This window comes from Leptosomus discolor, chromosome 21 (genome assembly GCF_034619465.1).
Source record: "Leptosomus discolor isolate bLepDis1 chromosome 21, bLepDis1.hap2, whole genome shotgun sequence".
NCBI lineage: Eukaryota > Metazoa > Chordata > Aves > Leptosomiformes > Leptosomidae > Leptosomus > Leptosomus discolor.
The window spans coordinates 576,081-601,767 of NC_141411.1; the positions used below are offsets into that span (position 1 = coordinate 576,081).

General features: G+C 44.0%; 1 protein-coding gene across 1 annotated transcript in view; it reads right to left on the reverse strand.

The window, feature by feature from the left end:
* Nucleotides 1-25,687, reverse strand: part of MAGI3 (membrane associated guanylate kinase, WW and PDZ domain containing 3) — a 73,172-nt gene that overhangs the window by 13,722 nt on the left and 33,763 nt on the right. The window contains exons 2-15 of the mRNA XM_086476382.1: nucleotides 21,231-21,347; nucleotides 19,244-19,363; nucleotides 16,774-16,983; nucleotides 15,292-15,466; nucleotides 14,371-14,450; nucleotides 12,219-12,276; nucleotides 11,142-11,236; nucleotides 10,342-10,530; nucleotides 8,288-8,896; nucleotides 7,185-7,216; nucleotides 4,848-5,001; nucleotides 4,163-4,254; nucleotides 1,785-1,977; nucleotides 377-562 (exon numbers count right to left, since the gene is read on the reverse strand). Coding sequence (XP_086332508.1) covers nucleotides 377-562; nucleotides 1,785-1,977; nucleotides 4,163-4,254; nucleotides 4,848-5,001; nucleotides 7,185-7,216; nucleotides 8,288-8,896; nucleotides 10,342-10,530; nucleotides 11,142-11,236; nucleotides 12,219-12,276; nucleotides 14,371-14,450; nucleotides 15,292-15,466; nucleotides 16,774-16,983; nucleotides 19,244-19,363; nucleotides 21,231-21,347 — 2,310 coding nt within the window. The remainder of the gene's footprint in view (nucleotides 1-376; nucleotides 563-1,784; nucleotides 1,978-4,162; nucleotides 4,255-4,847; nucleotides 5,002-7,184; nucleotides 7,217-8,287; nucleotides 8,897-10,341; nucleotides 10,531-11,141; nucleotides 11,237-12,218; nucleotides 12,277-14,370; nucleotides 14,451-15,291; nucleotides 15,467-16,773; nucleotides 16,984-19,243; nucleotides 19,364-21,230; nucleotides 21,348-25,687) is intronic.

A 25,687-nucleotide genomic window follows, 5' to 3' on the forward strand; every position in this document is an offset into this window, starting at 1 on the left:
CCTACATCACCAGCACAGCCTGACAACTACCTGCATCCTGAAGACTGCCCTGTGACAAGTGCACACGCCTGCGTACGGGCTGGTTGCGTGCGACACACTTTCCCCTCTGCTCCCCGCTTATGTCACAGTTGGGTGACAAAGAGCATAAACACGAAGCAAGACAGACCAAGCCCCAGCTGGTTGGGCTGCGAAATACTGCGAGTGAAAGACGACTGTATCTGCGCAGAGGGCTGTGTGGGTAACGCCAGCGTACCAAAGAGAAACCCCTGGAGAAGCCGCAGCCCGGCTCACACCGGCTAACGCCAGCAGCAGCTTTGGTACAAGCACCACGCAGCGAGGCCCGGCACTGACAACGCCACCAGAACATGGCCCTTACCACCAGGAGGAGGTTTGTTCTTCGAGGTGAGGATGACGAAGCCAAATCCTTCATTCTCCTTCCGCTGTAGACGGACATCATAGACCTCTGGGGACTGCTGGTTTGCAAACTCTACCCGATTCAGCCGGGGAGAGCTGTTTTGAGTCAAGATCGGCTGCGACTCCTCCTCCTCCGGTTGCTTTTCCCCTTGCAGGTGAGAGACAAACAACAAATAAGGAAAGAACAATACTGCTGTCTGACCAAGCAACTACAGCAACACTGTGCCTCTCAGCACCAGTGCCAGCGTGAGGAAACACTGCCTGCCTGGGAAAGCACGGGGTGAGTTCCTTAACAATACACTTCTGACCAAACAGAAATCAGATGCAGGATAAAGCAAAGGCCCAGAGCCTACACAGGCGTGCAGAGCTACGCAAGGACAGCCTGCTGCACGCTGGCTGCACACCACACAGACTTGGCACTGTGTATGCAGACTTTGTCAGAGTGATCTGATGCCTCTTTATAGTAAAAAAAAAAACAAACCAAAAAGGTGGCTTTTCTGCACGCTACAAGCATAAGATCTATGGCAGAGATTCAGCTACACACTACAACCATTGCTATCTTAAGCAAAGTACAACTGTTTACTTGGAACAACGGAGACGTTTTTTAAAAAGCAGTTTGAAGACTGAAGCCAGGCTTTCTTTTAGGAAATCTACAAAATTTTGGTCCTGAAGTAGTCTATCTATCAGAAGGAATCTTGAAGAAAATAAGAATTGATCTTAAAAATACTTCTTCCTTTTACTTGTATATACTTAGAATTAATAGCTGAATAGTGGAAAGCAAACAGTTGAAAGTGGAAAAGCAATACTGGCTGCTGATCAGAACAGGGGACCTTTACCAGTTCTCCTGAACCCCATCCCAGCTCTGTCACTCACATGATGAGCATCATCGAGTCAAGGACAGTAATCTTCTGTACATTGCCAATTTGGCCACTGATCTAAAACTGCAGAACCACAGGATGCTGCCCTGAATCATCTCTGGTTTGAACGCACTTATTCTGGCTACACATAGGTGCCAAAAGACTTGAAAACACAGCATGTTGTACGGAAAAGAGATTGTTACTACTCGATTTGCATAGCATTAGTGGCTGTTCTAGTATCTGCAAAAAGGTTTGAAGAAAACAACACTGCCATCCTATTTTCAGAGCCTTACCTGTGCGAGCAGCGTGAACTAGCAAGCACCAAAGCATCAGCCTATTAAACTCTGTTCTTCTTCACTTACTCAGAATTATACCTGAACCTCAGGCTGCTCTGCTCTAGTGCAGTAACTGGTAAGCTTCCGAGCAGCTTTACTCGATCTGATTACAAAAACACAAGCGTTGCTTCGGCCAGGTCTGTCCTGCAGTACCCTCTGCAGACACGCAGGCACGTACCACCAAAGAAGATCTTTCTCCGGACTGTGAGCAGCACCTGACCGTTCCGCGCAGCGCTGGTCATCAAGTCCAGAACTTGCTTGTGCGACTTCCCTTTAACAGGGACTCCATCGATACACATCAGCTCATCCGCAGCTCGAAGCCTGCCGTCTTTTTCTGCTGCTCCCAACGGGATTATGGCTCCAATATAAATCTGTCAGCAGAGCAGAGTCGGGGTTTGAACGGCAGAACACGAACTCACCAGAACACGTAACGGTTGGAATACAGGTGAATCCAGGCAGATGAGGGCTTTTGGGAAGATACTTTTATTAAAGATTATCTGACTGTCCAGTTCTAGCAGAAACACAGCCAGCGAGTGTACTCTGCACAAGCTGCCCCGGTGGGTTCAAACTGGGGGCTCAAAGCATTCAGTAAATACTTAAAGTTCTTGGGGATTTTTAACCCTTCTTTCCGTGAATTCTGGAAGTATCACTATCTCTTGAGCTTATTTGTCAGTTTGTTAAAAAGCCCAACTTTTGACATAAGCATACACTGTGTACTTATTACATGCATCTGATTCCCTAGACGTTATTGAAATGAAAGCCTCTGTCATTCATTCTACTTATTCTGTTTTTTTTTACAAAGACTAGGCCAGAGTGATTGCAGAAGTAGTAAAAGCTTTCAGAAGAACTCTAAACTTACTTCTGAAAAGCTGCTCAGACAGTTCCATGCTTGAAGTTTTTTTCACTGCACAGCTTTCTGTGATTAGATAATGAATTCAAACAGCTGCACTCCCCTGGTCAATTCTGCCTACCCCCACCTCATGAAGTGCTACTGAACGTAACACAGGTCAGAACACCACACACCATTTCATATGCTAGAACCACACTCAGGTTAAATGAAAGATTAAGAATAATCATGGCCAGTACTTGTTGTAGGTTTAGCAATGGTGGGCAGATCATCTGTACACAGCATTCGTGACATTAGCTTGACATTTACCAACGGCTATGGCTGTTATGGAAACAAAACACCACAAATGCTAAAGTGCAACAGAACTAATATTCTTTGAGTTTGCTCTTCCTTTTCTTTAAATGCATGTTAGGGAGAAAAAGAAAAAAAGGCTAGCACTGGATGACAGCTGTGAATGGAAAAACCGTATTCCTGAACCGTAATCAGAAAACAATCTCTGAGTATCTATTCCAAAAGCTTTTCCTCTTAACCTGACAGCTGAGGGAGCGGCCCCCGACATACAGTACAAGTCCTAGCACTTCTTCCCAGAGAAAAACTTCTGCCTTTTTGGAAATAGAGGGGAGTCTCCTAAAGCCTGCCGTCAGATGAACGGACTACCCAGGGGTTTCCACTCTGGCTTTTGCCCCTTTGCCTCCAACTCTGCCATTCCTTGGCAATCGCCTCTCAAGCAGAGTCATCCAAGTCCAACTGCAACAGCCCTGCAGGCTGAGGCCAGGAAACACGACTACGTTGATGACTTAAAATCGTAACTGAACTCTAGTCACTGACCAGGTCAAAGCAAAGCAGGCTTTAAGCAGTATTCTTCCTCCTGTGCAAACATCAGAGCTACGTTTTGAAGGCAGTTACAACGCCAAACAATACCGACGTTTATCTGCAGAAGGAAGCCAGTCTTAATCTGTTCTGCTTCAAGGCTTTCACGAAAATCCTGAAGTACCACATTTTGTATTTTCTGAGATGAGAGAGAAGACCACAAGGCAAATAAGACCCTGAAAGAGTGCACTGGAAAGGCTGTGCTTGTCTCCTTGAGAGGAATCCACCAGAAACCACGCTGACTGACAGAACAAAATGCATTTTTAAAAATTCTGTGGCAGAGACGGGTGAAAAGGGGTGTGACGCAATCCCAGTCCTGCCTCGTTTCACTGGGCTGCATTCAAAAGAATGGCCTGATGGAGTTCTTGCAGGGTAAGCGGCCGCTTCCTCCCGCTCCCCTGCCCCCTGGGACGCACCGACGCGCACGGCCCACTCGGCATTATTACCAGGGCGCGCCTTGGCCAAGACAACCACCGGGGCCAGGTGGAAATGGGCAAAGGCTGGGTGCCAGCGCTGCCCTTTCCAGCGCTCCGAGACACAGCAACAACTACATAAACATCATCAGTATCATCAGCCTGACAGAGAAAACTGCCACCAAGGACAGACTCTAGATCGCAGCGAGTGCACGGGAGCCTTGCAGATCAAAGTCAGCCCGAAGAGGAAAAAAAGAACGGTAATCTGGATCAATTCTTGCCTTTCAAAGGCACCTGCTGAATTGATCAATTTTGCCATCACTGAGCTGTTTAGCGTGAGAGGAAAACGAGGATGACACAGTAGGAGTCATTCTAACAGCAATACTGTAAGGTGACACGTGGGTAACGGCGAACAGTTTCACTTACGGGCTGATCTGGTCCATCCCCTCCAAGCACCCGGAAACCAAAGCCTGACTCTTGTTTTCGCAGGAAAACATCCAAATCTCTTGTGTTTGGAGCTAAGACAAAGCAATATTCAAAAACATGTAAGGAGCTATCTTTGATTATTGAAAGATTATGCTTTGGTGGCGTGTTCTGACTCTTCTTATTGACAGAACACAGTAACCAGAAATACAGTAAATCATTCAAACAGTCAAATCTTCAGTGACATTCTCTTTCCAAACCAGAAAAATAAATTTTCATAAAAGGCTGAAAAAGGAAAGGATAGATTGACAAAAGCCAAAGAGAAATCACAGCTGCATTTGTATGGTGGGCCAGGATAAAAGCCAGTCTGTAACACAACTCACAGCTACCTTCTATAAACCCTGAAACGGTCAGGTCTACTTCAGTTTACTTCAGAACTAGATCATCCTTGCCACCATTTCCATGATGAACTGTTTTATTGTAAATATGGTTGAAACACATTGTATCTTTTTTTTAAAAAGGTGCTCCAGTTTTCTGATTTCTGTATGAATTAAGCATTTTGCAAAATGTTTTATCTGCAGGAGGTTAACAAACTCAATACGAAAGTCACAGTAGTTTTACCACAGATGTGACAAAGACAGAATTCCTTCATAATCTAATATTTCCCAGTTGAAGGCGATATACTCACGTTTGTCCTCATATATAGTCTTAGACTTTAGGTAGACTTCTGAGGGGTCTAGTTTAGGAGAGCCTGGTCGTACAGCAGCGGGTGGAAATGGCATCGGCTGCGGGATGGGATCGCCGACAGCTTCCAAACTCCCTGAACTGTCCTGCTTGTCCTTCTGAAACAGACCCCACCCCACAAAACCCGTATTAAACCAAACGCGTAATTGAACTTGTGAGCTTGAGCGCGCGAAGACAACAAACATCACGCAGAAGTGAAACGCAGGGTAAACCCAGGGAACAGGGGAATAATGTCACGTGTCTGACCGGACTCCTGAAGTTTTCCTCACAGGCCACAGCTTCCCACTGAAGACCGGGCTTAGAAGGGGGTTTGAAGTGCCTGATGCTCAGAGATGAGCGAAGCCAGCCAGCTCCTGGGGGCTCGGGCGTACAGCGTGTACAGCACCAGTCACGGTCGGAGAAGAGACCGACTCCTCGGCAGGCGCCTGCCGGGCTCTGGACTGTGCCTGACCGCTGTGAGCTCGAGCTGCTCCGCAGGCACTGCCTCCTGCCCGCTGCCGAACCGCGTCCCGACAAGAGCACGCGAGCTGTGCCCCACATCAGGGGGTTTGCTGCAGGTGTCCCAGTGGCATTATAAATGCTGAACAGGAGGGACACGCGTGGGTAGTGTGAGGTGTCAGCAATTCAGTATTTGCCTTTTTTTTCTAATGAGCCAATAGCTGCAACACTCCTATTAGTATTTGAGGCAGAAGGGACACCAAGCATCCTTGTGGTCTCTCACCCCAATTTCCAATCAATTATGCACTAAAGTAACTCTAAATACTTATTCTGGGCTGAAACCCAACCTGGAAACTGGAACATGGTAGTCTGCATGTGTCTGTGCATGTCAAGCAAAAGCACAAGCAGAACAGACATAGAGATGCCCTTTTACCAAGAGTGGAAGAATCGCCTCAAGTGATTTAGCAGTTTGACACTTCTTGTATGTTTATAAACACAAGAACTTGCCCTTTTTAACTGAATTATTTTGCCACGCTGCTTAATGCCACTGAACATCGAGTGCTCCACGGGAAGTTGCTACCGCACGTGTGCTAGAATGCCAGTCCCCGCGTCCGAAGTATTTTTAGCACGCCTGCACAGAGTGCGCTGACACGGGAGCCACACTGACAGGGCTTGCGTCCTCGAACTGCAGAGATTTATGCACTGATTTATTTAGGGCGGGCAGCTGCACGCTCACAAGGAACAGAATCTGCAAATCTCATTGAGTGCAGTCTGTTTCAAACACACTGAACTTGGGCACTGACATTATCCCACTGCTGGGATACGATTTCAATGCTCCAACAGCAGGACAAAGACAGAAAAGAAGCTACAACTACATCCTGGCAACAGGATTTTCCTAAAATGCAGTAATTTGTTCTGTATGAGACACATTTTTAAAGAAACCACTCTGTTCACCAACTAGCCTAACTCATAAAAGAAGCGCTCATGACAAAACCATGCATTACTGTCAGCACTGTCAACTTGGAGAGTATTTTATTGATTACAGAATGGTTTGGGTTGGGAGGGACCTTAAAGACCACCTCGTTTCAACCCCCAAGGATTGGGGGTTGGAATCCTTAAGCCCAAGGATTCTTAACTGAGCTAAGATATATTAAAGATACCCCAACAGATCGAACTTCCAAGGAGAACGAGTATCAAACAAGAAATGCACAGCTACATAGAGACTTCCTGAAAATACGGATTCAAAGATATGCAAGCATTTTAAGAAGGGAGTACTAACCCGTCCGTTAACTCTACGCGAGGATTGAGAAGTATCGAAGTGTTGTAAACTTCCCTTAGAAATCCCACTTTAATACAGGTAATTAGCAATGAAAAAAAAAAACCCAGATACTGTGTTTTGTTTCCCTTCTGGCAGCAGTTACTTGAGACAAAGAACTTGTGCCAGCTATGTGGACATGGTTTTGCTAAATCATCTTGCAGATTATCACAGGGACTATAATCCAGAGGGGACGAGATTACAAAAGCAGGTCAAAGCATGCACACAGATAGCAATTTCAAGTACAGTGCAAAAAAAAAGGAAATAATGATAGAAATTAAGTGGTAATGTCATATTTATAATTGTGATAAACCAACAACACTACACATACTGTCATACAAGATCTTTGCTGCATTCTTGATTCTTCAATAGTAAGAAGAGAGACATCCATCATCTCCATTAAACAACTCAAAAAGACTCACAGGAATCTTTTGCCTTAGTAGACTGTTTTTTTGAGTCTGTTTTACAACCAAAAACCCCTGAATATTCTCCATGAGAAGAAAATTTAAATACATCAGTAATACTCACCCCTTTGGCAGTTTTAGTAGGTGAGGGTGGACCTGAAGAAAATACAATGCAGAAAGCAATTTCAATGCTAGGTCACCAAAAGTTTGAACAGCATTAGGGCAATATAATCAGCTCCTCCTGGGTTGAAAACACTGTAACAACTGCTTATTCACTCACCTTTTAAATGGCAGAGTGAATGCTGAGTTGATCAAAAACATCACTTCAGAGAAGTCTCAAATTAGAAGGGCTAGCTGCACAACAAAGAGAAACATCTACTTCTCTTTTTGCTAGACACTGGTCAACCAAATCACACATCAGTTCGCTGGATACAGGGACTTTGTGAATTCGTCTAGAGGAATTTCACTTGCTACCAAAGAAATCTAATTATTTCCTTAGCTGATTAAGGAATAGTAGCACTTATACAGAAAAAGACCTGAAGATTTTTGCAAATGTTGATGATTGTTTCAAGCAACACTTTCGGGGCCAGAATAAAAGCCTGGAGGGACGCTAAGCAGCTACAGGTAGCTTCACAATTCATTCAGCCCCTTCTGGCAAATGCAGACTATCTGCTAGTCAGCTTCTGGGGAGAAGACGCATTCTGGTCTGTGAGTGACAGTCAGTGAAGAAGTATAAATATGCAAATGCAAAAACGAAAATTTCTCTGGTATTTCCAGTGATCAGCTCCACCTCACTGCTGGTGCTTCTTCCCGTCTCCCATAATCACCTGCCCATTACAGCTACAGTTACTGGAACACATTTGGAGAGCCTCAGGAAACTCTATCCATCACACACTTTGTATTATGCCACAGACCACATTTTTGCTTTAGCACTCCCCAGACGCTTGGAAGAGACAGTGCGTAAACACACCATAATAAAATTTTTTGAAAAAAAAAAACACCAAAAAACCCACAAAAAACACCACCAAAAAACAAAACAACAAACCCTAGCAACATGCTCTCATCCCAAATACTCCAGGGTATAAATTAATCTTAGAATATAATGGCTCAGAGACATAGTAAGCTGCTACTTAACTGTCAAGACTGGATGTGACTTAGTTATCACACTAAAAAGGGCTTTTAAAAAGCATATAACCATATATGACAACCGTAAATTTACGTATGTACCTCCTCTTAAGATAAGCAGCGGCACCTCTGCTCCTACTGGAAACTGCTTCAGTACCTCCACCACCTGCAGATGTGTCAAGCTCTGCACGTTCTGATGGCAAATCTCCTTGATTACATCCCCTTTCTGAAGGCCTTGGCACCACTGGCTGTCTAAAATCATTTTCACCTTCTGTCCTGTAGGACTGTCTGCAATGGCAAACCCAAAGCCTTTAGGACCTTTGACTAGAGGAATGGTGACCAGCTCTGGCTGGGACCCTCCAGAAGACGCAAGAGAGATCCTCTGCTCAGTTGTGTCCGTGGAAGGGCCGTTCAGACGACCGTTGACCAACATAGGGCCCATCTTTCCATTCTGGTCCAACACAACCGCTCCTGCTATTAGATCTTGGCTGGTCAGACAAACATCTCCTTTGGTGATAGGCGGTCCGTTGATAACAGGCGTAGCTGTCACTATATCTACCACAGGGTCTTCATTGTCGTCGGGAAGAGGATAACCACGACACAAAGTCATGTTCACGTACTGATTGACAGGAACTAGCTGAAACATCTGGACAACATCTGCATGGGTATGGCCAAGGACACAACTTCCATTTATGTCTACAATGACATCACCTGTTACAAAAGAAAGTTCAACAGCGTCAAAACCAGAAATGAAACTACTCACACCTCTCCAGTGTTGCTCTGAGGCTCAGAACAAAAGCCTGACTGGAGGAAACCGCTGTGCAGTCTTCAAAACCGACAGTGAACGGTGGCTGGGCTATTACCTCTTGGCGATCTATCGCCAGAAAGCACAAAGGATTTCCTCTTTGCATTTATTCTATTTCATCTCAGAACACAGTGTGCTAAATATATAAAGTTTAATCTGCAGCAGATTTAAAAAATGATACTGTACAGCCACAGGAGATGACGCAGTGCACACACACTACTGCAAGCAGATGTCTTCTACTTTAATTCATATTGTACAGCATCCTAAACTCAATCCAGAATAAATCGGATTTTTTGTGGGGGTCCTATGTTTATTTTAGGACTGGCTGAACTTAAGCTAGGATTGCGCCCACACACGTTCCATACTCTTACACTGTTGCCACACATGTCTAACCGTGTATTCTCACAGTGAAGTGGAAGTAGGCTTGAAACCTCGTTTCATAATTCGCATCATTTTGATCATGAAGCTTGACATGTGCAATATAATATTCCCAGCAAGCAAACCGTCTCATCACTTAAATGCCTGGGCATCAGTAAAACAGTAACTCCTCATTACATGAACTACAACAGCAGCAGATACACATCTCTGCACTCAAACAAGTGTGCACGGCAACACAACGCTGCAGGATTGTCTTCATTTTAACAGAGGAGGAAAATGAACTGCATACAAACACGTTCAAACAATAGGTCAGCAACAACAGGAAATTGTTTCATTTCAGAAGTAAATAGTATTAAATCATCAAACGCATGAGCTCTTCTCACTCTTCTCATCCGAGGAGTAGGAGAGTTTATGTGATATGTAAGGAAGCATTTTGCCTTTTCTAGTGCGCAAACTACGTTACAGTAAGCTTAATTAAACGCGTAATAACAAAGAAAAAGCGCACAATTCTTCACGGGTTGCAGGTACTCTCATCCCTTGTTTCCTCACTTGTTCAGTTCATGCAGCTTTGCTTGCTCATTCCTGCTGTGGGTTTTTGCAATTTTAATATTGGTGTTATGTTTTTTGGCAGCAACAATGCAAAACGCAGACCAGGACTCAAACACACTATTTGTACTTTACGTATAGACAGGGAACAAAAACCATTCTGTAAACAATCATGAAGCCAAAAGTCTTAGCTAAAGCAGAACTACTAAAATCTTCAGAAGTGTCCTCAAAGCAGATTTGTATCTAGAATATGGCTCTTTTCAGCCACTGCTCTGCACAAACCTTTCACAAATCTTAAAACTACTTCATGTAGTGAGGTGTTCATATGCCGAGTCCGCGGATGGAGCCATCCAACCTCCTGCGCCTCAGACACTGCGCTCGCTAAAAGCACCACAGGAAATGGAAGTTTAGAGAAATAATACTTGACCTGGTGCAATTCTCCCATCTTGTGCAGCGGGTCCATCTTTTAACACATTCTTCACCTGGAGAAACTCATCAGGTCTGTCCCCTCCAATGATTGTAAAGCCAAACCCCATCGTACTCTTTTTCAGCGATGTCCGTATAAGTGCTCCTGTAAGCTGGGATGGATCTCTAGTGAAGACAGACTTCTCTGGTCCTTTTGAATTATGGAATAAAGAGACATAAAGGAAGGGAGCCAGGGTTAGTTTTGGCAAGGTTTGTTTTTTAAGGTGTCACAAAGGTTAATGATTTGTTTGGTTAACACTGGATAACCTCTGCAGCACTGCTACGGCGTAGAGTGAACAAGATACACTCATTTCCGAGTTAAGTGAATGCAGAAGTTAAGAGTTTTTCCAAGACCATAGTACAGAGTACAACAGAGCTGGAACTAAAGCTCCCACCTATAACTACCAGTTTGACAGGCTAACTCTTGAATACCAAGCTTAAAGTAGATCAAAAGCATAAAAGTTCAAGGTGCGGTTTTACCTGCATCTTCCAGCTGGCTCTTCTAACCCTCAATATATTCAAAAGCTACTTATGACAATTGCTTCAAAACAATCAAAATTATTTTAAAGCAGTCTTAGGGTCTCAGTTCAATCTTAACATTAAAAAGATCATTCAACACCTCCTACAGATTTAGGATGGCAACACCACAATGGCCAGCAAAAGGACAAGGCTAATGCCTTGATGAATTCCAAAACTGGTTCCTTGTGATGCATACTTGCAGATAAAGGTATTAGTGACAAAGAACACAATACTCAGTGATACCTGTTTTTGAAGGGCCAGCATCGGTCTGTCCCAGCTGTTTTTTTCTTTTGGCTTCCACTACTGGGTTTTCAAACTGAGTTTTCTGGTTAATATGACTGCAGACACACAAAACACAGACCAGGATTTCAGCAGAAACCATTCTGCCCATTTCACAGAAAAGACAACCACAAAAGATACATCTACAAATACTATTTTTTATTATCTCAAATCAACACTCCGGAAGAACGAGCAATAAACTATCACAATCAACAGGGAAAATGTTTTTGTTCTTTCAACAACCTGATTTACTTTAAGAGCCAACACAATTTGACTTCCTGTAATTACTAGGTAGAATACACCTTCATTCCACTCTGCAAATTTTCAAAAGGTTGTAATAGTTTAGAACTGAGACAACCTGCTTTTTCTCTTCACCCTATGCGTTGCTTCCATCTACCTATGATGTTTACAAACTCAGACATCACCTTCTTACTAGTAGATCTAGAGTAGTACAGCAGAGTGGAAAAATCCAGTAAGTTTGAGCAGAATTTAAATACTTCTGTTGGGCTTTGCAAAGTCAAAAAATGTTAGCCCGTTCTCTGAAGCTAACATTGTCAACACTACCCATTTTCTTCCCCATGGTTAAAGAGACTTCATTTACTATGACCCGAAGGAGATTCAGAAGAGCTCTTGCAGCAGTTTAGCAATTACTTACTTGGCTCTTTGGAGACAACAATGAGATATAAGTTATTTTCACTCTTTCACAGTTATCAGGTGCCACTCTTAAATCAAATGGCCTCGTTTTTGTTAAAGCTAAGAAAAACGACATCAGCTCATCCCCAGCAATAAAAGTACTTTGGTTGCTACCTGCTTTCCCTCCCAAACGAAATACACCCCAGTACGTCAGTAAGGGCACACCACGGATCTGCCCACAGACCAGTGCTTCAGCAGTGTGCACCACGTGCTCATTGCCCCTAGGACTGTTTCTGCTGGAGATGTTTAATACTTAGACTGCGTTACAACCTACACATAATGCATATCAAGTGCCTCATTATTTTCTGCTCAATTTATAACTATGTCAAATTAATAATTAGCACTTACTCAACATAATATGTTCCATATTGAGGGTCTTCTATTTTTTCCCATCCATAAGGAAGTTCTGCAATCAGAAAGAACAAAATTCTCCATTACAGTGGAAAACTATCTGCAAATATCAGAGTTCTTATGAAGGAATGAGAGGATGGATTACAGGCTCATGGAGAATACAAGGACAATACAGCTCCTTTTTTCTTCCCTTCATTTGTTTGAGGCTGGGTCCTTCTGATGAAAGGGTTAGGATCAGCCTGTTCCAGGGAACCTGAAGTCCTATACTCTCACTCTTTGTTCCACTAGATGAAGAGACTTGTATTCAACAAAATCACACCATTTTGTACCTTGTCTTTATTACAAGTTTAAACTAACCTATTTAGAGAGGAAGACCAGACCCTATAAAGGGGAAGAAAAATACATTATTTAAAATTAATCTACCTATAAATTATTAATCTGATTTGATCGTTGTTGACTTTTGAAACTGCAATATGAATATGGTCGCACCACTTCTGCCCCCAAACACACCACCAGAGCGCTATAAATGCCTTGCAGTATCACATCCCAAGCTTGTAAAACCATGCACCTCCATTCCTCTCATACTTTCTGTTTAAGACCACTTAGCAGAAGTAACACCACCTTTATTTATTCTCTCAAAAATGTCAGGATATTTCACTGTACTCTGACGATGTTTCAGTTTTCACTCAACCCAAGAAATGGTCAGTGAGAACGAGCCCAGCCATACGTGAGAGCCCCCACCACGGGCGGCTGTTTCACCCTGACGTCTACAGCATAGCGAGACACCCCAAAACTAGCCAGCACGTGTTTAGGTCTGGCCACCTCAAATTCAGCACAGACTGCCTGGCCTGCCAAGACGACAAAATGCAGCTCTGTGCTGCTGCAGCCTGACTGCTCTTGCAGCCACAGCAAGGCAGCTGAGAGCGGCTCGTGCTTGGGCTGCCTTGGACAGTCCTACATCAGGGGTCTAAAACAAAAACCTACCTGTTTGATATAGGTACTGACTGTTACATGTGAGAAGTTCCTTTTCATGGCAAATTCAGAACCTGGTAAGATGGTCTCCCAGCAGCAGATCATTACTGACTGACGGTGATAAGCAGTTAACACAGAGGTCCAAGTATTCTAGCTTTACTGTTCTACTTATCTTGACCACGGAAATTTAAATACTAGAATAATGTATACAGTCAGGTAGCTAGACATTTGAAGGATAAAACTGCTACGTGATCTTGTTTGAGGCTGCCCTAAGTTTGACAGGAACAGGGACTTTCCTAGCATACGACAGCCTATTACCAACTATTAACACCAGCATCACTGCTTGGGGTTTGACAAAAGACCCGGTGGGTCTATCCATTTAAATGTTGTTCATTTGGGTACCCTGCATCTCTGTTTAAAGTGCTCTTTTTATCCTGTGGTGAGCTGCACATACGTTTAATAAGCAGTAGTACGCATCCATTGCTCCAGCTGGCTTCATTATGAATACATGGTTGTTAGGCTACGCAATTTAGGAAGATGACAGGCTATTCCGGGTCTGCCGAAGACAGAGCTATTTGGTACTCTTCTCTAGCTGACTAAATTGCATGACTATGTAGGAAATGGTTGCAGGAATTGTCTGTAGGCCAATCATGAACCTGACCTGTAAGTCTTGCAGCAACAGCGTGAAGAGCTGAAGGGAGTCAGACTGTTCCCCCTACTCATGCATTCAAATATTACATCATGTCACATGCAATCGCTATCATTAGCAATAGGTATTGTGCTGTATCTTCTTCATTACTCCTGTATTCTAACACTTACGGACCTTTCCCCCCTGCCATATTCCACCCGCACAACAATTTCCAGTGAGACAGTCACTGATACATGCAGCTTTCTCCCTAGCAATCACAGTTAGGGGAATAAAACACCTCATTCTTATCTCAGGAATGCAGATAAACCCATAATTCAGTCAGATTTTACTATTCCAGGGAAAACAGGCTACGGTCTTATGCAAACTCCTCTTGCCACCAAACTAGGGACACTCGGCACCACACTGCCTGCTCCAGAGTCACGTATAACAGGACGAAGCTTCTACCACAGCCGCAACAGACTGACCCATCTGAGAGAAACTCAAGACATTTATCAGTCACAGGTGACAAATGAAATCTGAACATCTCACCTCCATCTTCACAATCTTCAGGAGCTTTGGCTTTCTTACAGAGCCGCGGATCAAGCCACGTGGTTGTCTTGGTGTTATGACTGTGGAGCAGAACACATCCCATTAGAAGAAGAGAACTCCCTCAGATCGAAGAAACTTTGCTTTAACTTTTAAATATTTACTACCATGAGCAATCTGTAGCCTTCAGATAACGTAATCTTTACTTGAGCCTCAGTCACATCATAAAATGCCAAAAAAAGACAACAATGATGCTCAGAGGTGTGAGCACACTGGAGACTCTCCAGGGCTGATGTGAAATGTTAAGAGGTGCACACACCCTCCCCTGCCCCCAAAAACTCCTGTGGGAACATTAGTTGTTTCTACCTGAAAGTAAAAAACATTTTTAGCCTATTCTTATGCTTAACTCTCAGTAAGGTTTTTGTTTCCTTTAGAAATTAATAAATGTGTTTTTTTCACATGTGGGCATAGGAGCTGCTTTCCTGTCCTGGGCTTCAATCTGTGCTATTTGTATTTTTAAGGATGCATTCCCAGCCAAGGAACACAAGCAGTGAAGAAAGAAGAAACAAGCTCTCGGATTTCAAAGAAATTTGACATAGCAAAGGTTTATATGATATTATACCTCACCTAGCAATACCCACCCAGCTTTGTGTTTTGTGAGATACAACGCTCATACTACAAACAAACTGACTCTGCATGTAGAACCATAAGGCTTTCCTGCATGATGGCAATCGTGCAAGTATGCAGCACAGATGACTATCAGAATGGAACAAAACAGTAGAAATATATTCTATTTCATAGAGAAATAGAAGCAGTAAGAGCAGAAGAAGAGAGATGTAAGAGCGGCAGCAGCTTCCTAGAGTGCAGCTCATCAGCACTTCTCCGAAGGGCACAGCAGCCCTCCCGCAGTGTCAGTCTACTCACTCAATGAAGTAAATCATGCCAGTGTCTGTGTAGGCCATCTCCCAGTTCTTGGGCAGCGGTTCCAGGGTCTCATCCCTCGACAAGTAATTTCTGAAGTCCATGGAGCTGCTTGTCTGGTTGTAGCTGGGAACAGGTTTCATCCAGTCAGGAGAATCTGAATGTTTTTCTTTGTTTTCTGCAGTTGTTCAGGGAAAGTGTTACTATTTGTCAGATGTTTATGTTGTTTCTCACAAAGAACCACCCTCTTAATCTGGCGACGAGTGGATGTCAAACACGTCCCTGTATGTGATCTGCATTTTTCCACTTTTTTTTTTCAGCTATGAACTTTGAAAAGCTGACATGAAAACACTGAACTCTGCTCTTCCCCTGCCAAACAGAATTAACCTTGTATTATGTGTCTGAGCCTACGCTGAAAAATCAACGCTGGCAGAAATCCAAGTTGACTACATTTTGTTGCCGTTCCTACATAGAGAACAGTGTTTGTAACACCATCAAAAAACCACCCAAATCCTACTAATAATCCTCAAAGCACCAGAATAAAACACAGAGAAGACCCAAACCATCAATAACACAAACACCACCCCCCTGCAAGCCGCAACAAGAAAAAGCTCCCAAAAATCTCTGCAGAAAACTTTAAATGCAAGCCTCCACCCTTCGGTCCCAAGGTTATGCTCGGTATGCTCCGTCACACAGCGATGCCCGCGACCTTCCCCCAGCCACCACCCCGGCCACCTGGCCGCTCTGTGCCGTGGTGTTGCCAGCCCCGAGGCCAGCAAGGTTAGGTCAGGTCTGGTCAATATACGCCTGCCTTGAACACTCACACGGAGGATCATCTGCAAATGCAATGTGACGGTTTCTCTCCGCCATCAGTTCTTCCCCCTCGAGATGAGTAACCATGACAGCGAAAGAAAGAGGGCATCCTGCCAATCTCCGAAACGTCCGACTGGACACCGGTCTACTCTCAACACGCTCTGCTTTATTTCTCTCCACAAACTCCCCTTCAGGCAGTTTCAGGTTGTGTGATAGTTCCCTTAACCAAAATAATCTGAAGACGTTACAGTTTGAGCTAGCGCTGCCCCTCAAACCAATTGCTTCACTAAAATCTCCTGCATACAAATTCAGTAATTCCTCGAGATTAAACAGTAACATTTACAGGGTATGAATTATACTTTGCAAAGGATTCCGTTATTTGAAGAGTGGATAAATTTTTCCTTCCTCCTCATGGAACTGGCCGATCCCCAGCACTACATGTTCTCTACTGAGCAGTGCATTTTATGATGCAATTGCACATCTGGCTGGGAGAACAGCTGTTTCTTTTTAAAAGATAATTTCAAAATCAAGTAAAAACACCAGCCTGAGTAGAAAACTGCCTTCAAACTTAACCAAAACTATGGAAGCGGTTCAAGCAAGCGTGAATGTTATTTGTACACTTCTTATCCATTCATACAACACTTCAGGGAGTTTCTCCCCTTGTCAACCAACCTATCCCTCCGCTGCCATTAACTGCTTCCTTTTCCTCCTCTTCCTCCTCTTCAGGGAGAGAACTGTCCATCCTTTGCATTTTGCTGACAGACGTGGTTCTTTTCCTCTGTGATTCCGAATCAAAATCATTGTCAAAGAGAACTTGATCCACTGGATCAGGCTGAAAGGGGCTGGGCTCTGCTGGAGGCTTCGGAGTACCGTAAAAATTACCTGACAATGAGACAGAAATCAAGATCGCTAAAGCACTGATACTTGCTGAAAGTACTGGCAGTGAATGTTTTACCGCCCACGTAACATGGTTTTGGTGAAAGACCTGAACCACAGCCCAACTTCTTGAAGAAGACATCAGCACTATCAAAACCTGATCAACAGTCAAAACCTATTTCACAGAACCAGTGAATCATTAGGTTGGAAAAGACCTCTAAGATCCTCAAGTCCAACCGTCCTTTATTCCTACATTGACTTTTTGCCAATGATGCTATTGGGCACCAGAAAACACAGGTTTAATTCAAAATTTCTATCCTGCCACATGTTTTCAAAGAAAAAGACAGATTTGTTACTTTGCCTGGAATTCACTAATGCTTCATAAAGAGAGTTGGGGAACAGAAGCAAACCAGTGAAAACCAATTGCTCTTACTCTAGATACTGATTAACAGAGTAACATGCAGCAACAGAAACACACTGAAGTCAAAAAGCAAATTAATTTTGTGCAGAAACATAAAGAATCTAGCTACATTGATGTTAAAACTACAGTTCTACAATTTTCTACTGACAATACACTTGCTAAACAAAGCTGTTAATATAGCTTCGTCTAAAAATGATTGGTACTTGAGAAATACGAACAGATTTTTACTTCAATATTTTAATCTAAAACACAAAGACTAGGAATCATCTTTTGTTTTCTGGAAAAGAATTTTGACAATTGACCTCTCTCCTGACTGCTCATATGATTTTTATTAGGGAACTGAGCACACAGCAAGAGAGCTTCCCAGAACTTCTGCTGGGGTAACTTTTGCTGGCTGGATATGGTTTTGACCATGTAAAAAAAAAAAAAAAAGTAAGAAACCTTTCTGAAAAATATCAGTGAAGGCGAGACTTAAAGTGGTGACAGATAAGGGGAGCTAAGGGAAAAAAAAAAAAGATGCTAGTTTAGTCTAAATTTGCTTAGGAGATTTCCACAGAGAAGACAACGTCAACAGACAGCATGAGACAGGTAAACCAAGGAGGTACAGGGCCTTTCACAGAGTTTTCTACTTTGGACATTTTCTTTTTCCTTTTCTTTTTCCTTTTTTGAGTCATGGGGAGCAGAATCAATCAAATTTATTCAAGTGCCAGTAAAACCACCACCTACCAAAGAGGTCCTCTAGTTGCATGCTTAAAGTTGCTCGGATCAAATATATGTTAAATTAGTGTAAAAAATCAGGCAGGTTTATAATCTGGTAAATTCTGTTGAGCATCAGTAAAAGCTGCACATGCTCAGCATTTCTGAAAATTTAACTGTAGTTGACTTCCAGTATAACTATATATTTGAAGAAAATCTAGTCAGGTTGTATTCCAGGTTTTATAAACTTAGATACAAAAAGCAACATGAGATGTTTGCAATTTGTTCTGTTCACGGTGTCAAGAGGCAAGTCATTCAACAGCGAAAGGCAGCAGAAACCAGGCAGCCAGTACCTGAAACCCATCTGCAACCGGGGCACGCTCCACGGGCGTGCGAGACATCCCAGGGCCGAGCCAGTCAAACTGGTCTCTCCTCCCTCTCACTTTAAACACAGGTGGGTTTCGGTCCGTCCCCCCACCCCGAAGTACAGGGATGTGACGAACCTTAAAGTTATCTCTGGCCGCCACCGAACCCTTCAGAACAAAGCAGAGCAGAGCAGAGCAGAAGCCCATCACACGGTGGCAGCTCCTCGACTTCTCCGGTTCCTGACGGTTCACTACCTCCATTACAATGCTTTTCCCCATCGCACTTAAGAAAACCAACTTTGCTACAGGTTTGGACAATCTGGTCTAGCACTGTTCAATTTTTCATCGCAAAATACTTTTTTTTCCCCCCTGCCGCATCAGAATTTCCCTTGCCTTCTGTCCTTTTGATGTATGCCTCCAAGAGGAACACGGCTCTGTTCTCAAAGGTTTAAACAAAGTTGACTGAATGATGTTAAAACAAAATTGTACCAAGCAGAGACAAACAGAATGCTTCCTCAGAAACACAACAGGGAAAATAATCAGACGGCATTAAGACTGGTTGAAAGGACAACCTATGATTTAGTAGAGGCTTTAAAAACAAGACCACTACTCCCCTGCACAGGTAGTCCAAAACTAGACTTAATATTGCTGCTCTACCAGCGTAACGACCACCAACGGGCAGGAAAAGTGTCACCTCCCGGGTACAAGGAGCTACACGTAGACCAAGATACTGGACATGTGTACTGGGTCCTTACTCCCACTCCATTAAATGTCACCAACATACCGTCGTATGTTCCACTTTCTAGCAAGGCTCCACTTTCTTCCAGTGCTTTAAACTGCTCAACAGGAATGAAATTATAGTCTACCCCAGGGACCTCCCCATCTCTGGGAGCCCTCGTAGTGCCTGAAAAGACAAAGAAAACACTCCTGTAAGATACTTAAGTGCTGCCTGTTTACCAAATGCTGCCTGCTGTACAGTTCAGTAAAAACAATGTACTTTTGAATCTTTGTACGATGATGGTATCACCACAGGAAGGTAAGAATTGGAATCCTGGTGAGCAAGTGAACAATAACGCGCAAAAACTAGGACAATAAATTACATAGGAATGATGGTTCTGGTGTTGAGAAAGGAAGAGAAAAAAAGCTGGGTGAGGTGGTAATTAGAGAGAATTCTTTCTTATGCTCAGTGAACCGAAAACTTCTTCTGTGGAAGCTGATGACACCTGTGCCAGGCAATCGCAGTCCGGGATCCTGGGGAGCTGTCGAACAGCTGTGGTATTTTAACCCAGCTGTAAGGGTTCTTCGTCTCTCCACTGTTTTCACTGGTACCACCTCAGTAATTTGCAATGAGGTCAATGTGACTAAGCACATTTGATTTTTGGGCCACCAAATCCACAACTGGGCACAGAAAACTATTTTTTAATCTTACAATTCAGAGTGTAATTCAGCTACACTCCAAACTCTGGCTGCAGGTAAGCTTTTTCAAAGTAATCAGTAAATTGCTGTGTTAATGCACAAGTTCGCAAAGTGTTATGCCTATAAATACAGGCCTGCCATAGTCATAATAGCTTAATTAAAGCTCTCCTGGAAAGGACTCCACTGATTCATTACTGCCTATAATCTAATAGCATTTTAAAGGCATATGCCAATTTTTTCAGACAGCAGCACTGACAAGAGCTGCTAGTAAATAAACTGCATTTCACTATTATTCTCTTTTAAGAAAAGTCACAAACTCCTGGGCACATTCAGTATGACAATGACGCTAAATTGAGAACAGAATTCCTGTAGTTACAAAAACGTTGGTTGACAAAGTTGTCAGTGCAATGAATATTTAAATACAGCTGGTGATGAGCCTTTTTAGTCAGCGAACCTTTGAGACAAGGTAAAAGATGATCTTGTGATAATTAGAAATGAAATGGCATGGAAGGGTGAGAAGCAGCGACAGGGTATTGGGCAGGTGTCAGAGCGTCATGTGCCTTGAACGGTGCTTTCTACCAACGTCCGCGCGCGGGAGCAGCAACCCTGCGGCACCTGGCTAAAAGCAGGTTAACACCTGCGCTGCCTGGACCGAGAGATGCCAGCAGATGCTCAGAGCAGAAGCGCTGGCATAGCTGATGAGACTGGTCCATCCAGATTCTCTCACTAATTAATTCTTGCTGCGACACTAAAGTTCGTCCATGCGCTCTTCCTTCCTCCTCCTCTTGGGCCACGGACCGTCTCTCCCTCCTGCCACCACCCCCTTGTACCGTCTTCTCAGGACGAGCGAACAACAGTCCCGCCGCACCTCCTGTCATTGCGACCCTTTCTGCACGTAACCCCTCCCGCAGCTCTCCTTCCAGCTGCACTACTCTGCCTAATGCACGTGACCCTCTCGAGGTCTCAGCCCTTCTTTGTGCAAAACCCAACACACGGACAAAAATGAGGACGTGTTCGCACCGCTTGATCGTGCCGAGGAAGATTTATTCCCACGGCGGCTGTGGTTACTCTAACAGCAGCAGCAACAACTGAAAACTTCTGAAGAGTAAAACACAGACATCACCGAAACACTCGGAGCTTTGAATTCTGAAGTTTCTGCTGTTTTGTCAGTCCATATGGGCTGTACCTTTTCATTGAAACTTAAGATAGGAAACTTCTCTAGCAAAGCCATTTACAGAAATTCCTGCTGCAAGGTAAAACTCTAAAGCAGTTTAAAAGAGAAGGCATTTCCAGCTCTGAAATTATGTGACGGTTAGCAGGAACAGATCGAATGAGGCTGATCTTTACATACTTACAAGGGATGGTTCTCAAGTAGAGATTGTCTCTGATCACTTGCTGCAGCTTATGGTCTATCGAGCCCTTCTGGAACTGAAGGCTCAAGTAGTGGCGCAAATCCTTGTTGATGACTTTTCCTGAAAAAAACAACAAACAACGGTAACTTGTAAAAATTAAGCAAGATCTCACAAGAATGGCATTTCACTGTTACAAACATTTCAAAAAAAAGAAAGTGGCAGGAAGGGTTGGGTTGTTTTAAATGCAACAACCTAAACGGAAAAGCCGTTCTATGCTACCAAAGCCCGACTCTCCGCTGCTGTAAACTGGCACAGTGATTTTAAGCACAGCTGAGCAACAACCATCCAAACTCAGTAGTATCTCCCAAGCAAGACAGTGACAATATTCTGGAATTGTTTGGAAATCAATAGAAAGTATTAAAATACAAAATCTATTACCAAAATTAACAGTCTCTACAGATAGGAACTGCTTCAAAGGATAGTGATAATACTTTCTACTCAATTTACACCTACTGGCTAGGCACCTGACTCAATATTTTGTCACACGGGAATCTGCATTCTTGATATTATGAAAAGAAAATATTTCCTTTTTAAAAACACCACATGATAGAAGAGAGGTTTTTTTACAATTATTCCCTTGCAATACTTCTGTCAGGTATCATTAGCGAATCTGTCATATCACTAGATAACCACGGCCCCTTCAGCACACAAATAACTGAGCTCTTGTATTACTCCTTCATCCTTCTGACAGGAGGGTACAAACCAATCTTTTGTGCCCTGTCATCCTCCCAGCAAGCACATTAAATAGGGTTCAGTGACCTTGATAAATTTAAGCTACGTACTACAGCAGAACACTTGGGGCTTTAGGGAAAGAGACTCACTCTTTGTCTTCAAAACCCAGTCTAGGAGATGGCCAGTAGCAGGCGTATGCTGGTGCCTCACGACAGCAGGAACAAGAGCTGGAACTGACGCCTGCTCCTTTTAAATTACGTCAGGAACAGGTTACGGAACGTATAAACCTGCCGTAGGAGAGACTCTGACGGGAGCCCCCGCAGCCTGCTGTGACCAGCTGCCACAGAGACCTCCTCAAAAGGCCCAAGAACGGAACGGGGCACAAACCTGTATCAGTCTTAATACAAAGCTCACCTACACCTTAAACTGAGATTAAAGTACTTACATAAAACATCAGATTTGGAAAAAATCCAACAAACCAAAACACCAAAACCCAAAACCACCACTAACCAAGTTTTCCCAACGACGTGTCACTGCTGCAAAGTCGGTTGCATGTTTGGATTTTGGCAAGTTTATACTTTCCCTTCCCTTTTTGCCAAGTGAAGGGCAGATACACGCCTCGCACTTGTCTCTCAAACGTTACCTCGGTGACCACCATTCACTAACAGCAAACCGTGTTTCAATGTGCACCCTTTTGCCTCCCAGAAAAACAACGGCGTGCTGGAAAAGTGAAACCAAGAGTACCTGTCAGTCCTCTCTTCAGAGGTCTGCGCTGTCCGCAAATTAACCAAAACCGAAACAAAACCACCCTAATTCCCCCCACAAAGAAAGAAAAAGGCCACCACACGCGCCCCAGGAACACGAGCAGCACACCCAGTGCGAGCCCTGAGCTCCAAACGAGTCCATTTCTGACCCTCCTTTAACGCTGTCATTTATTTTAAAATCACGTCCAGAGAACAAAGCGCGTTCCACAGCACTGAGGTGACACCACCGCACAGTCCTCGCGGCGCCCCAGGGGTTGCACAAGCGATACAGCAATTCCCACTAACGCGGGCGGGGCGAGCAGCACCCCCGTCCCCCGACTCCTTCCCAAACACAAAACTCGCAGTAACTCTGCAGCTCCCCCGGGCCCAACGCTCTCCATCGTTATGACAGCGAGCCCCCAGCTCAATTCCCGATTTTGCCATCATGAGCTGTTCTTTGTAAAACTTTGGATTTGCTTCCTGCAACATAATGAGCAAAACATGTCATGGAAAATGAAAACAAATGGTGTAATCTCCAGCAAGAAAAATATTTTCCATTTGTTACTACAAATTTCTTTATTGTTTGTAGACAAGATGGTTTCTCAACATTAAAAAATGTTTTACCACTAAAACGGTCCATCCATCTCCCTGTCAGAGCCAGATCTATAGCACTGCACTTTAACAATACAAGCGTATTTCACTTGGGCAGATCAATACACAAGTATTTCACTCAGGCAGATGAACGTGGCTGTTAGCTATGTTCAGAGCATTGCATGTCGGAAAAACTTGGCAAGAGGTGAAAATCTGTACTGGATGTAGAATCACAGAGACTTTATTTATTCACTGATCTTACCCTCTTCATGTTTTAAAATTTAAAAGCTCGTAAACCCTTTCCAATAAATATCAACTCAGTCAAAAAAAAAGTAAAAGCAAAGCTGCTACTAAGGATACTAACGCCCCGTATCAATACAGGCTGGGTGATGAGCGGATGGAGATCAGTCCTGGGGAGAGGGACTCGGGGGCGCTGGCGATGAAGAACCAAACATGACCCGGCAGCACGCGCTCAAGCCCAGAAAGCCCATCACACCCTGGGCTGCACCACAGCAGCGGGGCAGCAGGTCGAGGGAGGGGATTCTGCCCCTCTGCTCCGCTCTGCTGAGACCCCCCCTGCAGTGCCGTGTCCAGCTCTGGGGCCCCCAGCACAGGAAGGACGCGGACCTGCTCGAGGGGGTCCGGAGGAGGCCACGGAGATGCTCAGGGGCTGGAGCAGCTCCCTGTGAGGAGAGAGAGTTGGGGTTGTCCAGCCTGGAGAAGAGAAGCCCTAGAACGGCCTTCCAGTACTTAGAGGGGGCTTATAAGAAAGATGGAGACAGACTTTTTAGCAGGGCCTGTTGTGACAGGACAAGGAGTAAGAGTTTCAAACTGAAAGAGTGTCAATTCAGACTAGATATAAAGAAGGAAGGAGGTTTTTACAATGAGGGTAGTGAAACACTGGCACAGGCTGCTCAGGGCAGTGGTAGAAGCTCCATCCCTGGAAACGTTCAAGGCCAGGTTGGACTGGGCTCTGAGCAACCCGATCCAGCTAAAGATGTCCCTGCTCGCTGCAGGGGGTTGGACCAGATGGCCTTTAAAGGTCCCTTCCAGCCCAAACTGTTGGATAGCCCAAGAGAATCATAGGATTCTACATGCCAACATATAGAGGGATCAATCTTAAAATCTTAAAGATTGGACTATACTCTGAGACCAAGACAACTAAATTGAAGACTGAAAGGATTGCCTGGGGGAAACAGAAGAAAGTCAAACAAAATAGTAAGCAGAGAGAAAATGACAGGAAGTCACATAGAGAATGGGGTGCATTAGAAAGCAGAAAAATAAAGTAACAGTAAGGATGCTTTAGGCAACCTCCGGAGCTTGTTCTTACACAAAAGCCAGATATTTCCCCCTTCAGCTGAACATGCTCCTTTACATTGTTTCACGCAGGCTTTTAGGAAAACCTCACGCATCAGACTCTCAGAAACGACCTAATAAATGTCGTGTTGGTGTTTGTTGTGCTGCTGAGCTGTCTCTGAAGGATGACATACGCAACACAGGGACCAGTCAAGAGGAATAATGTACTTTATACCATTCAGGTCCTGCCAAGATGAACAGGCACAAGTCTCTTGTTTTCAGTTTTAATTTAAATTAACCACAAAGGAACTGTTTAAATGAGGATATGCACACTGCAGTTCAGTAAGGAAAGCTAAGTGACTGCAGAAGAAAAAAAGACTTGAGTACCACTGCAGCAAAATACAGCGCTGTGAAGGACAGAAGCAAGTATGAGTGACAAGAGATACTGCGAAAAACGGGGGCAGTGGCTTTCACTTCTCATCACACCACAAACTGCAACGGTGAAGTTGCCTTTGCTGCTGTACCTAAGCAGGATGAAGACAGCTATTTATACATCCAATCTGTCATGGAAACGCTCAAGTATACACATTGCAATTGCAAACAGACGAGTATTGCCACGGTGCTACTAGAACTGAACACAAAGAAGTCCATCCCTAAATTATCAATGTTGGTAAAACAGCAAAGCTTGAGGTTTAAATATGCAAATAAATTCTAAGAATTCAATCTGTGAAGATTTTATGCTGCTGCCCAATATTAAGTCACAGCAAAACAATGTCACGAGCACGCCTGGCTAGTGCTGCTAGTACATGGCGTATCTGCGACCTCCCCCACAGATCACTCCGAAGACCACGTGGAAATTCTCCATTTTGTCTTGGCGCATGTTTCCCGTAGAGGGACAGAGGTGACAACTTTCTGGAGGCACGGCACACCGAATCCACCCCCCGCGGGGAGCTCTACCCTCCAGTTTCCATGCCAACTCCTCCTACAGACAGCGGCACCCACAGCCAACAGGGAGCTGCAGCGCCGCTGGGCCCAGGAATGGGGACGGGCTGGGCTTCTTTCAAACTTTTCAAAAAACACTTTAATTACAAAAGCAGT